Raw genomic sequence first — 16749 nt, 5'->3', positions numbered from 1 at the left:
GTACCCAATTGATCTCTGACTTTGGGGGTGATTGATCCCTTGCCATATCAGGCCATTATCAACCCATATAAGGACAACAAAGTCCACATGCTTGAAGAAATGTAGCTCTTGCTTTCAGCAAGGAGTGTTGTTGTAGTATTGCACATTGCAATTACATGAAGCAATACCTGGCTTCTGTGCTTCTAAATCCTCCTAGGCTGATACCATCTCTCCTACAGGCAGAGAACTAGTTAAACCCTTATACAGATGGCATCTTGCTTCCACCTATACAGCTTGTTATTAGGAAAGCCATGCAAAACCGGAATGAGGTCACATAACCCTACATAACCCACATGATGGATACACTGATGTCACCACTTGCAATATTCTGCTCTATTTTGCAGTGCTGTGCGGGTCACTGTGTCTAATCGCCTAGAGACGTGCCTATGTTGTTCTTGCAGGGATGGCTGGAGCAATACACAAATGGGGGAACAGATACATTTTGCATGATGCATCGTACCCTAATGATGGTGTCAGGCTGCAAGGTGAGGATCTAGTAGGAAAATAACAGCCATCAGTGACATGCATACTGCAATGTGGTGTGAGGGTAGCTGCCTGTATTAATGTGGTATAATGGCTATCCTCCAGGTATACGGTATACATGAAGGAGCCAGAGGCCTGCGATCACTACAATAACCTGCATGCACAGAGCAGAGATGATGGGCTCCTTACCTCCTTCTCGTCTGTGGGGGTCCCCAGAGGCCGCACGGAATCCAGGAGGAGGGGAGAGAGGAAAGAGACAGGTCAGGCATGTGATGATGCAATGGTCCCCCCCACAGACAGCCGGGGCACCCCCTCTCTCACCTGTTTTCAGCAGCTTGCTCTTGTACCTGATGCTGGTGCTCATGGTGCAGCAGTGTGACGAGCAGGGACCGGGCAGTGTGCGGAGCAGTGCAGGCTGTCCTTTGTGCTGCTCCCTTACAATACACTCCTAGGGATGGGGAGACTAGGCTCTGCTGCATTACACAGCCCACGGACAGCTACCATTGGCAGCGCCTTTTCCAGCCTACAGAGTGCAGCCAATGAGATGGAGCTAGTACACTGCCTGAGACCGCCCCTCGCTGTCTCTGCCTTTATTGTACGGGGTTGTGTCAGTGTCCGCACTGCCTGTCCTGTCACATGCTGCTTATATCCCACCGTACACATACCTACATACACACAGGCACTATCCATGCATGCACTACATTAAGCAGTGCATGTGCCCCACTAGCATGTGTGCTTCAGCAATGATCTCGTCATGTCACTGCTCTGTTTCCATAGGGACACACACACACACAGCTGGTGGCACGTCTTTCATACACCTGCTAGGCTGCTATCAGACTATTTTTGGAGCACTTTAGAGTAGGAGTAATCTTTGGTATCAAATGTATGGCGGTGATTTACTAATTTAACAGTCTTTTGGCCATTAAGGTGATACAGCTGGAAACCTCATAGACCAGTAAAGGCTAACCTTGGCACTCCAGCTGTGGCGGAACTACAAGTCCCATGAGGCATTGCAACACTCTGACAGCTCTAAGCATAATTTGGGGAGGCAGAGGCATGATGGGATTAGGAGTTTTGTCACAGCTGGAGTGCCAAGGTTAGCCATCACTGTCGCGTACATTTGAAATCGGCGCAGGATACAGCCGGTATATGGCTGATCTTGCTTCTGCACAAGTCCGGGCCGTATTAATTACTATTCCCCCTCCAGGCCGCCATGGATAGTGGGGGAATAAAATAATTCGGCTTCCAGCGATTGCTGGAGGCCGAATTATTGTGTTTTTTAAGCAACTACAGCTCAGTCTTCTGACGGAGCCGTCGTTACTCACTGAGCGCCGCTATAGACTGATTACCGTTACAGTCTATGGCGGCGCTGGATGCGCCCAAATCTACTAGCGCTGAAAAGCACTGCTCCGATCACTGTCATAGACTAACCCTGCTTGCAGTCGCAGCAATTTGGTTGCAACCACTAATTTGGAGGAAATAGGTGACCCTGCAGGAAACATGATCCACACCTCCAACCAAATAGGTTTAGGAAGCTAAAGGCCACTGGCAGTGGTGTAACTACCAATCATCGGGTCCCCTACAAACCTTTGATGGGGGCCCCAATGTTCACATTCTTTCCAGAGGTGGCCCACACAGCCTGGGGCCCATCTTGCAAGGTACATAAAACAAGTGTGGATGTCATTATCTTCACACCCATAACAAGTGTAGCCACAAAAACACCCGGATCTGAAGACAGGACCCCTTTATCAAATGTTGTGAAGTAGTGGTTGGGACCCCCTTACAGCTCTCCCCATGGGTGCAATGCCTGCTCCCCTCTAGTTGTGCCATAGGCAAGGGTCCTGGTGTGCAATTGTAAAGTTTATTAATGCTGCGTTTACTGTGACAGCAGGAACGCAACGGATCGGAAAAGTACGCTCCACATTATCCGCAGGTTGTGGAGTATACAGTGAATAATACAGTCAATGAAAAGTATGCTTTACTGTGCCTGTTGGCGCACATGTTTTGCGTTAACACATGAATGCAGTGTGTTACCATGGTGCACATCATTATGTCGCAACACACCCACTGCCAGGGCCGGATTTACCATAAGGCACTATAGGCAGGGGCGTAGCAATAGGGGGTGCAGAGGTAGCGACCGCATCGGGGCCCTTGGACCAGAGGGGCCCTCCCTCAACTACAGTATTAGCTCTACATTGGTCCTGTGCTCATAATAATGACTTCCATAGATACTTTGAATAGTGATAATCATTAAGAAACTGTTCCACATCCCCTTCTTGCACCTCTGACACTGTAGTTGCCATTGGCAAGTTTTGGTGCGCCGTATAAATTGTTATGTATAGAGTGCATGGGGGGCCCCATTGTAAAACTTGCATTGGGGCCCACAGCTCCTTAGCTACGCCACTGACTATAGGCACACGCCTACAGACACATGATGATGGAAAGGTGGCTCAGTCCCCTCCTCAAGCACCTCCCTCCCTCCTTCCCTATACAGAGTCCTGATGAGTGTAAATGAGAGGTTACTCACCTGGGTCTCAGCATTCCATTGATGAGATCTCCCTTCAGTCAGGCACACCTCTAACTACTTAATACTGAGGTTCTTCTAGCTACCTAATACTTGGTGGCACCACTAGCCACTTAATACTGAGGGCTACCTAATATTAAGGGGCACCCGTAGCTATCTATTAAGGGCAAGGGAAGTAAAGGAGAAGTGACATCTGGGCCAGCCAGCACACTTGTGGTGCAGGTTGGTGGGGGTTTGTGGGTTCCTGTAGGGCAAAGTCTAAGGTGCCATGATATCTGCCTATAGGCTCCTGCAAGGTAAATCCAGGCCTGCCCACTGCACAGTGAACATCACAGAGATGGTGTATTGCAGTTAGCCAAGGCGCGTTACAAAGCGGCCACTGTGAACGTAGTCTTAAAGGATACCCCAACTGAAATGTGACATGATGAGATAGACATGTGTATGTACAGTGCCTAGCACACAGATAACTATGCTGTGTTCCTTTTTTTATTTTTCTGCCTGAAAGAGTTGAATATAAGGTATGCAAGTGGCTGACTCAGTCCTGACTCAGACAGGAAGTGACTACAGTGTGACCCTCACTGATAAGAAATTCCAACTATAAAACACTCTACTAGCAGAAAATGGCTTCTGAGAGCAAGAAAGAGGTAAAAAAGGGGAATTTCTTATCAGTGAGGGTCACACTGTAGTCACTTCCTGTCTGAGTCAGGACTGAGTCAGCCACTCACATACCTGATATTTAACTCTTTCAGGCAGAGAAAGAAAAAAAGGAACACAGCATAGTTATCTGTGTGCTAGGCACTGTACATACACAGGTCTGTCTCATTATGTCACATTTCAGTTGGGGTATCCTTTAAAGCGGACCTGAACGCAGAACTTCCTCTCTGCTCAGATGAGTAACAGCGTAATAACCTTTAAAGAAAAACATTTCTTTGTTACAGTTGATACAAATCCTGCAATCCTGTCCTCATTTCAGTCACAAACAATCATGTCAATCAAACAAAGTTGCAGTTGTGTTTGCACCATTAGCCTATTCTGCTTTCATTTTGGACCTGATGCATGATCAGTTCAGTGCTTTACACTGGTCAGAATAAGTGATAGAAAGCTCTACATAACAAATCACTAACTCAGTCCTATATAGCTACTTGAAGGCAGAAAAATAAAACCCTGACTAGTACAAACCCCAGCTACATGTAGAAGATTACCGCATGTTGCTGGAGTGTTGGCCAGATGTCGAATGGCTGTCTAATCTGTGGCTCCTTGGCCTTTGAAAGACAGGGTTAGCTAAGACAAACATAAGGGCACCAGTGATTTCCCTCAGAAATGCTTTGCTACCCCCCAAAAGGCACAATCTGTGCAAACAATCCATTATACAGATGTGTTTTATCATGCCAGGACTCTTCACTATCCAAATGAAATAGGCACCAGAAGTGCTTAACTGGCAATGGGGCTTCTTGTGGTCTCCTCATACCTATCCTATGAGGTATGCAGTTAGAGCCCCACTTTAGCCTTAGCCACTGTAGCAGTATCTCACAATTGCCAAGGCAGAAGGAAGAACAATCAGGGCTCAGAACCACAGGTAAACAGGCTCTTGATCAATATGCCCCAACTGCCCTTCATAAGGGCCTAATTGCAGAAATGATATCTCATAAACATCAGGGTTCTTTTCCACTAGAAGCGTTTTGAATCCGATTCTGATTGTTTGCAGATGCAAAACGCCAGGTACTTTCCAGACTAAAATCACCCAGGAACATTTCCATTTGTGCGATGCGTTTGTGATGGGATTTTACCCATAACCATTACAAACATTGGTCCTGCTGATTTTTCCTGCGCTTGAGTTTCTATAAAAATTCAACAACTTTTCCCCCGCCCGTTCTCCCAGCTCAAATCACAAATGCACTGAAATACCACTGTACACCCATCAGATCACACAAAAATCCTGGTAGTCCTTAGTGGTAGCAGGTGGAGAGCCCAGTCTGAATATTGGCATTTGGAAGTTTGAACTGGAACAGCACACCCACGATCTGTCATACGAACTGGGGAACCTGATAAGTGTATTGGGACTTTGGAGGCATTAATTGGTGATTATTTAGGTTGGCGCAGCCTTTTAGTAATTTTCATTGCAGTCCCTAGTGGAAAATAGACCTCAGTGTATTTCAGTTTCCACAAGGAAATGGGGTGCAGGAAGGTTTTGCTTACTGTTATATGGCACAAATTGTTTCCTAATAAATAACAGCAAGTGTTGAAAATGTTAGTAAATGGGGAAAGCACAAATATTCACTTTCCCACAATATTTTCTCATATATTTATATATGCTGTAATATTTCATACTTAAAGGATTTCCAAGGAGAGGACAAAAATCTATGTTTAATCAACTGGGGCTTCTTCCAGCCCTAGCAGCCATTTCAATCCCTTGCCGGAGCTCCAGTCCTCCTTGGTGTCCCGCTGGCCACTCGTAATGATCGGCACCTGCATGGGCACTCATGCCTGCACGTCCATGTCATCTGGGGCGTCCTGCACCTGCGCAGTAGTTGTGCCCAGACGCAGTACGCGCCAGATTACATGGATGCGCGGGCACGAGTTCCCACAAAGGTGCAGAAGAGTCAACCTGCCGGTGGGTCGCCAATCATTGTTGGCAGCCAGCGGGACACAGAGGAGGACTGGGGCTGCAGTGAGAGACTGAAACAGCTGCTAGGGGCTGAAAAAAGCCCCAGGTGAGTAAACATAGATTTTTGTCCTCGGCTCAGAAATGCTTTAACAAAAAAGACCCTGCAGGAACGCTAACACTAATGTAGTAATGTAGTAAAATATGCCCCACGGAGAACATAAAGCTATGATAGTGAGCAGTAACTGAACAAATCTCTGGGGTAGGGCAAAGTACTTTCCTACCTTACAAAGTCCACAATCATTCCAATCCCCAAAAAGTCAGGGATGACAGATCTAACTCCCACCATCATGAAGATCTTTGAAAGACCGGTTTTCACCCAATTAAAGTGCTCCACCAATCCCCTCCTGGACTCACTCCAATTTGAATGCAGGGCAAACAGGTCCATAGAAGACACCATCAATACCATTAGTCTGAACATCCGGCATAACAACCTGCATGACAACCTTGCACAACTTGGTCTCAACCTCACTTCATATGCATGGACCAAGGACTTTCTTACCAACAGACACAACTAGTCAAGCTTGGCAGCTGCTCCTCCCAGCAGAGAACCACCAACACAGGCGCCTTGCAAGGGTGTGTGCTGTCCCCAATTCACAAATGGCGCTAGGACAACACAATTGTACTTAATGCAGCAAAAACAGTTGAATTGATAGTGGACTTCAGAAGGCGCCCTTCCACTCTCAACCTGGTCTCCATCAAAGGCACTGACGTCTCCAGGGTGTCAAGTATTTGGTTCTTAGGCAGCACCATCACTAACGATTTGAGGTGGTTAGAAAATATCACCTATGCCCAGAAGAAGGCTCAGCAAAGGTTGTTCTTCTTGAGACAACTGAGGAAGTTGGGGGTGTCACTGGAAAAGGATGACCAGGTTATTGACTGCCACCACTGAACCTATCCCCCACTTAGCGTCTGTAAATTCTACTATTACCAATGCCATGTGTACAACTAATAATTCCCAGCGTGACAACTGTCAAACTTGTCGAATAAAGCTGATTTTGATTCTGAGTTGGCAGCTGAAAGGGAACCTGAAGTGAGAGGGATATGATGGCTGCCATATATATTTCCTTTTAAACAATACCAGTTGACTGGCACCCTACTGATCACTTTGGCTGGTGTAGTGTCTGAATCACACCTGAAACAAGCATATGGCTAATCTAGTCAGACTTCAGTCAGAGCATCTGGTCTGCATGCTTGGTCAGGTCTATGGCTAAAAGTAGTATATTTATATTGAGCAGTATATTTAGAGAAGAAAGAAAACAGAAAGTGAGGGTTTTAACAGCCATACACTGATGTAAAACATAACTTTTAATTACAATATACACGAATAAAAAATCCAATCCAATAGTCCTCATTAATTAGAGAATCCTTATATCTAGTGTTGTATTGAAACAAGGCCTAACACGCATCCACTTCTTCACAGGTGGTTAAAACCATCAGAGATACCAAAAAATAGAAACCAATAATTATTATGAGGAAATCAAGTACATCAGTGTGTATCATGAATGGTAAATGTCTGAGCAGTGACACACTCTCCTATGTAATACAGTGGGATGCGAAAGTTTGGGCAACTTTGTTAATCATCATGATTTTCCTGTATAAATCGTTGGTTGTTACGATAAAAAATGTCAGTTAACTATATCTAATAGGAGACACACAAAGTGATATTTGAGAAGTGAAATGAATCAATCAATATTTAGTAGCTCCTCCTTTTGCAGAAATTACAGCCTCTAAACAATTCCTGTAGGTTCCAATGAGAGTCTGGATTCTGGTTGAAGGTATTTTGGACCATTCCTCTTTACAAAACATCTCTAGTTCATTCAGGTTTGATGGCTTCCGAGCATGGACAGCTCTTTTTAACTCACACCACAGATTTTCAATTATATTCACCTCTGGGGACTGAGATGCCCATTCCAGAACGTTGTACTTGTTCCTCTGCATGAATGCCTTAGTGGATTTTGAGCAGTGTTTAGGGTCGTTGTCTTGTTCAAAGATCCAGCTCCGGCGCAGCTTCAGATTTGTCACTGATTCCTGAACATTGGTCTCCAGAATCTGCTGATACTGAGTGTAATCCATGTGTCCAACTTTGACAAGATTCCCAGTCCCTGCACTGGCCACACAGCCCCACAGCATGATGGAACCACCATCATATCTTACTGTAGGTAGCAGGTGTTTTTCTTGGAAAGCTATGTTCTTTTTTCTCCATGCATAACGCCCCTTGTTGTGCCCAAATAGTCCACAGCACCTTATTCCAAACTGAAGCTGGCTTGTCCAAATGTGCTTTAGCATACCTCAAGCGGCTCTGTTTGTGCTGTGGGCGGAGAAAAGGCTTCCTCTGCATCACTCTTGCATACAGCATCTCCTTGTGTAAAGTGTGCAGAATGGTTGAATGGTGCACAGTGACTCCATCTGCAGCAAGATGATATTGTAGGTTATTGGTGTTGGTCTGTCTATTCAAGATTTTTCTTGGTCTGCCACTTCGAGCCTTAACTTGAACGGAGCCTGTGGTCTTCCATTTCCTCAATATGTTCCTAACTGTGGAAACCGACAGCTTAAATCTCAGACAGCTTTCTGTATCCTTCCCCTAAACCATGATGGTGACCAATCTTTGTCTTCAGGTCATTTGAGAGTTGTTTTGAGACTCCCATGTTGCTACTCTTCAGAGAAAGTTAAAAGAGGAAGGAAACTTACAATTGACCCCCTTAAATATTCTTTTTCATAATTTGATTCACCTGTGTATGTAGGTCAGGGGTCACTGAGCTTACCAAGCCAATTTGAGTTCCAATAATTAGTTCTAAAGGTTTTGGAATCAAAAAATTGACAACAGTGCCAACATTTATGCACCTGCCTAATTTTATTTAAACAATTATTTTCTGTAAATCTAATAAACTTAATTTCACTTCTCAAATATCACTGTGTGTGTTTCCTATATGATATATTTAACTGACATTTTTTATTGTAACAACCAACGATTTATACAGGAAAATAAAGACAATTAACAAGGTTGCCCAAACTTTTGCATCCCACTGTATATTGTACATCGCGACAGTTTGATGCAATGTGAGTGTATCACTGTTCAGACATTTACCATTCATGACACATACTGGTGATGTACTTGATTACTTATGCTTGCTAATATTGATCTTGGCTTTCCTCACAGTCTGACCTACATATGGCTGGGGACCCACTAGCAGCACCCTACATAAGGCCTGGGACCCACTAGCAGCACTTTTCTAAGCACTTGTGATTTGAAAAGCTCTTGTCGATGTAATGCTATGTGTGTGATCCCACTTGAGGGATGTGATTTTTTTGAAAGGCGTAGAAAAGCACTGCCATTGAGTTCCAGCTAAACCAGGTCGCAGGGGGACTTGATCATAAACCACATAGCAAGAGAAGAAATCCTTAAAGAAGGTCCTTTCGGCAGACGTAGGATGGGTCACACTCTCAGCAGAGCTCACCCCTACTCAACAAAACTGCTGCAACCTGAATGCTATTGCTCAAAATAACATTACAACATAAGAAGAGTGTTCAGGGTTTTATGCAAGTATCTCTAATAGATTTTATTAGTCATAGACTGTCGCCACCAGCACATTACTGGATCACAAGTGCAGCTTGAATTTGTTGTGTTTCTTGTAAAAGTACATGCAGCTGAGCTGTAATGTTACATTTTAACAACCCTATTGGATAAAGATTATTGAGATGTGTAAGTGTTATGTAAGATGTTTTAAGTTCTGTCTGGACACATCAGCTCTCTGTGTTTGGGAGAAGCTAACCACCAATGACATGTAGGCGCCTCATTAGATGGCAAATCTCGCAGTGCCACCGAGTCCTTGTCAGCAAGGCAACGCTTCACTTGTGTCAGGATCGTCATTCCTACACAATGAAAAGTGATCAAGAACCACTGTCCCATTCCTCATCATTTCATTATTACATTGGTATATTCATGCTATGGAATCTATTCTAGCATTATTTGTTTTTAGCTATGATGGTACACAAAAGGTTTGAAGGTTAGCGTCACACTAAGGTGTTGCGTACCACAACAGGATCGCAACCCAACTGAGAAAAAAAGCATTGTGCAGAATGTGTGCATTGTGGCTAGAGAATATGGGGCCCCATAGCAAAACTTTCATGGAGCCCTCCAATGTAGGCACTTTCTAGTTATGCCACCTGCCCCTACCCTATGGAAATGATTTAATTGGCAATCTACATTCTCGTGCAATCTATGGACACTGATAAAGGGTGAAAGAACAACAGGAAGTTCATAGTACCACCTGGGCTCCCTCTGCTCCAGGGTATAGCAGCTTCTATGACTATTGCTACATCCCTGGTTGTGGCACATACAGTGAAGCATATAGTACATAAAAGTATGCTCCACTGCAACTGTAAACATGCACATCACCTGCTAACGCACAGCACGTTGCTTGTCTTTCTGACCATGCGAACGCACCATTACAATATAATTGCATCATGTTTGCTACACAATGATTTTGTCCATCGCAATGCATCACTGTGAAAGTAGCCAGAGGTTGTTGTTCATCACTTAACATTTCCACCAAGTCATCAATGATCATGTGTAGAAACACTTTTCACCACCCATTTTCATGTATTTCTATAGCCGTAATTTAAAGAGAATCTGTACTCTAATATTCTTACAATAAAAAGCATACCATTCTATTCACTATGTTCTCCTGGGCCCTTCTGTGCTGTTTCTGCCACTTCCTGCTGCAATCCTGGCTTGTAATTGCCAGTTTTAGGCAGTGTTTACAAACAAAAGACATAGCTGTTACACAGAGCCTGCAGGAGGCGTGGAGAGGGTGTGTATAGCTTCTATCCTATCACAAGCAGAGCTGCACATTCCAGCCTGAGTGCCTAAGCCCAACAAAGCCGTCAGAGGAAAGAAGATTAGATCATATAACAGAGATAATACAGCCACTGTGCAACTAGGAAAGGCTGCAGTAAGCCAGACCACATTAGAACATGTATAGGAACTTATAGGATAAAATAAATAAGGCTGAACATTTTGTTACAGAGTCTCTTTAAGCTAGAATTTGTTGTCTGCATTTAGAGGTGTAGCAATAGCCATAGCAGTTGCTATGGGCCCTGGAGCATAGGGGGCTCAGATGGTACTTCATGTATTCACCATTGACTATTATTTTGTTTCTCCACCGTCTGACTTTTTCTCAGTGCCCATGAACTATTTGAAGTGTTGATTACATGAGAATGTAAATTTCCCAGTTAATCCTTATCCATAGGGTAGGGGCAGGTCACCAGGTGGCATTGCTCATGAATGGCTACATCTGAGGGCCACATGAAAGTTTTGCTAAGGGGCTCAATTATCTCTAGCTACGCCACTGTCTGCAATATATAGAGATCCACCAGTGTAGTGTGACATCAGCTAGGGCCAGTTGGTTATAATGCCACATTTTTCTGGACAGAAATGACAGAAGTGACTTGTCACAGCGAACTTCCTATATACTGAGGGATTATGGCTGTCATGATGACCTTTAAAACATCAGTATTTCCTGGGTGACACACCTGGAACAAGCATGCAGTTAATTTAGACAAAGTTAAGGGCTCGCTCATACCTAGGCATTTAAAAAATGCTAAGCATTACACAATAAACCTATTCACTTATACGTATTGAAAAATGGTCAACTCTTACCAGTATTCTGAAGCTTTTGTTATTGCGTCTATTTAATCCTATGAGTGCTCCCATCACCAATGCTTTATAAGCCAGGCCTTTCTTATGCATGGCATTTCATCAATTTCTCAGTGAGAATGAGCCTGGAAAGGTGCCCATTACTGGTAAAATCTCCCAAGCGATCGACCGTACGATCAGATTGAGTACTGCTAATGGTGCCGATCAGCAACGAACGACCATTCTATTAATTGCTCCATCAATCCAAATGTTCTGTCAATGCATGAGCGGCTCTGGCTTACTGCGCAGGCGCAGCTGTAGTACTAGTCGCACAGGTGTAGTACATCCGCGCTAGTGCCTCAAGAGGAGCGTGGCCCCAATGTGATTACGGACAAGCCCTTGTTGGTAATTTTCAAGGGGTTTGCACTCAGTGATGGAGAATCCAGAGGACAATTTGGGAAGCCTCTCTAGGGTCCAGATACTTCCCTCTTCTCAGATAAGTATGTCTTTACATACCCAGGTACACTAAGGAAGAGTGCAGGCAGAACAACTGCAAGACAAAACATACCGGTAAAACATTTATGTTTCTCTTTTCTCCTGGAGGACTGAAAGCACCAGAGCTGCAGCCACTATGACGCACTCTATAGGCAGTAGCAGTGTTAGGGAGTCTTGCCCAAGGTTTCCTCACTGAATAGATGCTGGTTTACTGAACTGACATTACACTATCCAGCCACAATATGCAGGCAATACCTTTTTAAAGGATAACTGCAATGAGAAACATATTGAGACTGCTATATTTATTTCCTTTTAAACAATAAAAGTTGCCTGGCTGTCCTGCTGTTCCTCTGCCTCTATCACTTTTAGCCATAAACCCCGAACAAGCATGCAGCAGATCAGGTGTTTCTGATATTATTGGGGGACTGTGTGGGAGATGCCTACACGCGGCGGTCCCTGTAAAAGATGTAATCAACGATTACGTCCAACCGAGCCTCCCACCTGAATGCTAATTTATGCAGATCCTGCTAGATCGGTATGGCAGGCAAAGGGTGTATGACCGTACACCTGATTGGCTGACTGGCGCCTGCTGGCCAGATAGAGGTAGGAAATTGCCTGAACTGGTATTGAGCAATTTTGTGTGTTGCAGTTTGCATTCAGTTTAGAGGTGATGGGGGTGAAGTCCCTGGAAGTGGGAGAGCCAGGGCTCGTCCACATTTCCCTCTGGGTATCGCATGGTGGTTTGTGGGCCCCAGTAAGTGAGAGAGACTGGTGCCCACGGCTGTCGTGCGAACCAGTGTTTGTGATTTTAAATTTTTGTTTTGCAGCTTCCAGGATGCGGTTGACAGGTGAGTGGTTAGGGAGGGGACTGTGTGGGAGATGCCTACACGCGGCGGTCCCTGTAAAAGATGTAATCAACGATTCCGTCCAACTGAGCCTCCCACCTGAATGCTAATTTATGCAGATCCTGCTAGATTGGTATGGCAGGCAAAGGGTGTATGACCGTACACCTGATTGGCTGACTGGCGCCTGCTGGCCAGATAAAGGTAGGAAATTGCCTGAACTGGTAGTGAGCAATTTTGTGTGTTGCAATTTGCATTCAGTTTAGAGGTGATGGGGGTGAAGTCCCTGGAAGTGAGAGAGCCAGGGCTCGTCCACATTTCCCTCTAGGTATCACATGGTGGTTTGGGGGCCCCGGTAAGTGAGAGAGACTGGGGCCCCCGGCTGCCGTGCGAACCAGTGTTTGTGTTTCTGATATTATTGTCAGATCTGAGAGGATAAGCTGCATGGTTGTTTGTGGTGTGATTCAGACACTACTGCAGCCAACCGGTAAGGCTGCCAGGCAACTGGTATTGTTTGAGAGGAAAGAAATATGGCAGCCTCCATATACCTCCATATACTGTATTTTTTGGACTAGAAGACTCACTTTTTCCCCCCCAAAAGTGGGGAAAAAATGTCACTGCGTCTTATAGTGCAAATGCAGGGAGTTCCTGACTTGTGAACGCCTACCAATACGAACCTCCTGTCGGGAACTTCCTGTACTGTGCCCATGCAGAGGAGGACACGAGGACAAACAAAGGACACAAAGGGACAAAACAGGGGCATAGAGGAGGACACAAAGGGGCAAAGAGAAGGACACAAAGAGGACAAAGGAGGACAGAAGGGGGACAGAAGGGGGACAGAGGATGACACAGGGAGACACGAGGTACAAAGGGGGGGGGCATAATCCACAAGATGCCCCTTCACCATGGATGCACCATGTTTAGTATATATATTTTTCCCCTAAACCTAGGTGTGTCTAATGGTCAGGAGCGTCTTATTGTCCGAAAAATATGGTACCTCTCACTACAGTTGTCCTTTACGAACAGTTCCACTATTCAGGTAAGTTCTCTCTAGAGGAAAACTCCACATTAGTTAAAACAAATTATAATACAAAATTATGTAATACAGTATATATAACTGACAACCACAAAAGCATAGTTTTGGAGGCCCTTTATGCTGTGGGGCCAGTGTTTTCTAGTCAAACCGCTGCTCACATTATACATCCTGACTGGAGCTCTTATTTAACACTGGCCTTTCCTGCTTTTTCTTTTTCCCTTGTTTGTGGTCTACAGAGTCGTCGTGCCAAAGTTTTATAGCATATACAGATAAAGGTCTATTAATCTTCATCATTATGTCAGTATTCACACAAAAATGTATCAAGCTGCAGACAGTAAAAAATGAATTTGGTTTATGTCTATTGCAATAACATATGCCTGCCTGCATAAAGTATATATATCCTGTGGAAGCGTTTGTAGCTACGACTGAGCTGCTGCTCACAAACTGCGAAACCACAAGCATCCTAATATCATCAGCCTGAAATGAGTAATATATTCCATACAGTAAGTATGCGCTCCTGTATTCCCACAATAGGGCAAGGCCAATCATGCTCTTAGCAAAACCTTTTAGCATTTGCTGCTCTCCAGCCTCACACTGTACACTGCTGACTGGTAAGGCCCTCAGGACCTCAAGAAGTAAAATACATTTTCCAGACTTCTCTGGGCAATCTTGAAGCCTGTCACACAGCACGGACTCCTCCGCCAAGTCTGAAACAATTTGTACTTTTGTTTACAGTAAATGCTTAACGTGATGTGACTATAATCTTTACAGCTTCCACTACTATTTAAATAGACTTGCCCTAGACAATAAAAATAAACCAGTCTGAAAACATGACTGAATAAACTGGGTTTGCCTTGGTAAACATGAAATAGTGAATACCCGATTTGCAATTTTTTTAATAGAATGTTTAGCAAATGCAATGCCAGTCAATAGAGCAGGCGAAAATTGGTGAGTGGCTGTTTTAGGCCAGTTTTACACCAGTTTTTTTTTTTTTTGCATTGTGGTGGGATGTAATGGTGCTCCGCCACATCGTACAAAATGAGAAATATATGTCCCTGCGGCAGAGTGTGCCAACAGGGTTGTATGCAGAGCGCCGCCCCCTGCTCAGTGACTTACTCCCAGCTGGGCAGGAATTACATCACCGGGATTCCTGTTGGTCCACGCATGTGCGCCATGACGCTCTGCGCTCCATTGTTTACAAATATTTGTTGGCAATAGAGTTCCATTACCCCAAGCACTGTGTGGTAATTGCAAGGTGTGTACCCCAGCAGAGAAGTGACGAAGGCGAGCACACTTTTCACGTTCACAGAACAGAGAAAATTATATGGTGAAGCGCAAGCAGATGCTGACCTGGGGAGGTTGGCATCTGCCCCGGAGGGGAACGGGAGCCACCGGAGCTGCAGCGAGGGCACAGGACGGCTGCCAGTGGCTGGAGGAAGCTCCAGGTAAGTAGATTTTTACTTTTTATTTATCCTGGACCTTCCCGTTAAACACACCAGATATCTCACAATAATGAGTTTATCATAATGTGGAATGCTTCGCTTTAAAGTTAGACTTCTTCACACATCAGAGACGTCATGCAGGCAGATATATCTATTTTTATGCCCTTAAGGCTCAGCCACACTATAAGCGCTTGCAATTGATTAGCTCCCATACACTTTCATTAAAATCGCAGAAAAATCACTGAAATTTTTCACGTACGCAATTGCAACGATTTTTACCGCGATTTTAATAAAAGTGAATGGGAGCGATTTCACTTTTAATCAATCACAAGCGCTCAGAAAATCTGCCCCCAAAATGTAAAAAAAGTTAACTACCTGCATGACTTTCTATGGCACGGAGGACGCCATCCGCGCCCTCCGTGCCGTTCCGCCGGGTCCCCGCCTCTCAATATGACCCCGAATGGCTCCCGACCCCACGGCCAGGGTCGGGCTTTGCTGCCTGTATAAAGATGGCCGCCGGCCCTGGCCGCGGCTGCGCACTCCGCATGGGCGCTACTGTGGCTGCGCAGCACTAGGGCCAACCCCCCAATCCACGCAACAGGAAACAGCCTGCTGCGTGGATTGTGGGGTTGGCCCTAGTGCTGCGCAGCCGCGGCCAGGGCCGGCGGCCATCTTTATAGAGGCAGCAGAGCCCGACCCGTGGGGTTGGGAGCCATTCGGGGTCATATTGAGAGGCGGGGACCCGGCGGAACGGCACGGAGGGCGCGGACGGCGTCCTCGTGCCATAGAAAGTCATGCAGGTAGTTAACTTTTTTTACATTTTGGTCGCAGATTTTGGCCTCGGAAGTCCTTTAAGTGTGGCTGAGCCCTGAGTGAGGAAGGGCATCTAATTATTGCACACCTCCTGATGATAGTTGGACATCGAATTACAAATTATCGTAAGAGAACAGAGGCGCCAGCAGGATAAAAGGTAATAAAAATTTTAAAATTTGCTGGGAGGCAGTGGTGGACTTACCTCCGGAAAGCAGACTCAAAATACTGTCTGAATTAAACAAATAAATTTATTTTTGGTACCCCAGTAGATGCAACGCGTTTCGCAGGCACAGCCCGCTTCATCAGGCAATAAGATAGGGGACAAACAGTAGCGCGTCAGTAGCACGAATAGCGCCTCTGTTCCCAGACAAACAAACAAACTGCTCCCCATCCCCTTCTTGCACCTCTGACACTGTAGTTGCCATTGGCAGGTTTTGGTGTGCCGTATCAATTGCTATGTATAGAGTGCTTGGGGGCAGGCCCGCCATCAGGGGGGGACATCCATGAGTCCCGTCACGGGCCCGGGGCCTGCAGGGGGGCCCCATCCCCGCCACCCAGGCATGGCCCTGGCGGGTGCTGCGGGTGCATGCAGGCGCCGCCCGGCCGCCGCTCAACCCCTCTGGCCGCTGCTCCCTCCCTCCATCCCTCTAGCCGCCGCCTACGCCGCATCAGATCTCGATCAGGCGGCGACAATAATGCGGGCGCTAGGACCCAGCGCCCGCACTGATATGCGGAAGTGACATCACTTCCGCATATAGAGCGGGTGCGTCCGGCG

General features: G+C 45.6%; 1 protein-coding gene across 3 annotated transcripts in view; it reads right to left on the bottom strand.

Moving 5' to 3' along the window:
- The window catches only part of SEPTIN5 (septin 5), an 80094-nt gene extending 79082 nt beyond the window's left edge, over nucleotides 1-1012 (bottom strand). The window contains exons 1-2 of one of the 3 annotated variants that reach the window (XM_068243181.1): nucleotides 844-1012; nucleotides 712-722 (exon numbers count right to left, since the gene is read on the bottom strand). In XM_068243181.1, the coding sequence (XP_068099282.1) occupies nucleotides 712-722; nucleotides 844-886 (54 nt within the window). In that variant the 5' untranslated portion in view covers nucleotides 887-1012. The remainder of the gene's footprint in view (nucleotides 1-711; nucleotides 723-843) is intronic. The other 2 variants (XM_068243214.1, XM_068243189.1) reach the window with 2 other exon arrangements.
- Nucleotides 1013-16749: the final 15737 nt, after the last annotated feature.

Source organism: Hyperolius riggenbachi, chromosome 1, assembly GCF_040937935.1.
Source record: "Hyperolius riggenbachi isolate aHypRig1 chromosome 1, aHypRig1.pri, whole genome shotgun sequence".
Lineage (NCBI taxonomy): Eukaryota > Metazoa > Chordata > Amphibia > Anura > Hyperoliidae > Hyperolius > Hyperolius riggenbachi.
Note: the sequence above shows the minus strand (reverse complement) of the source record. Positions and strands in the feature narration are given on the sequence as shown.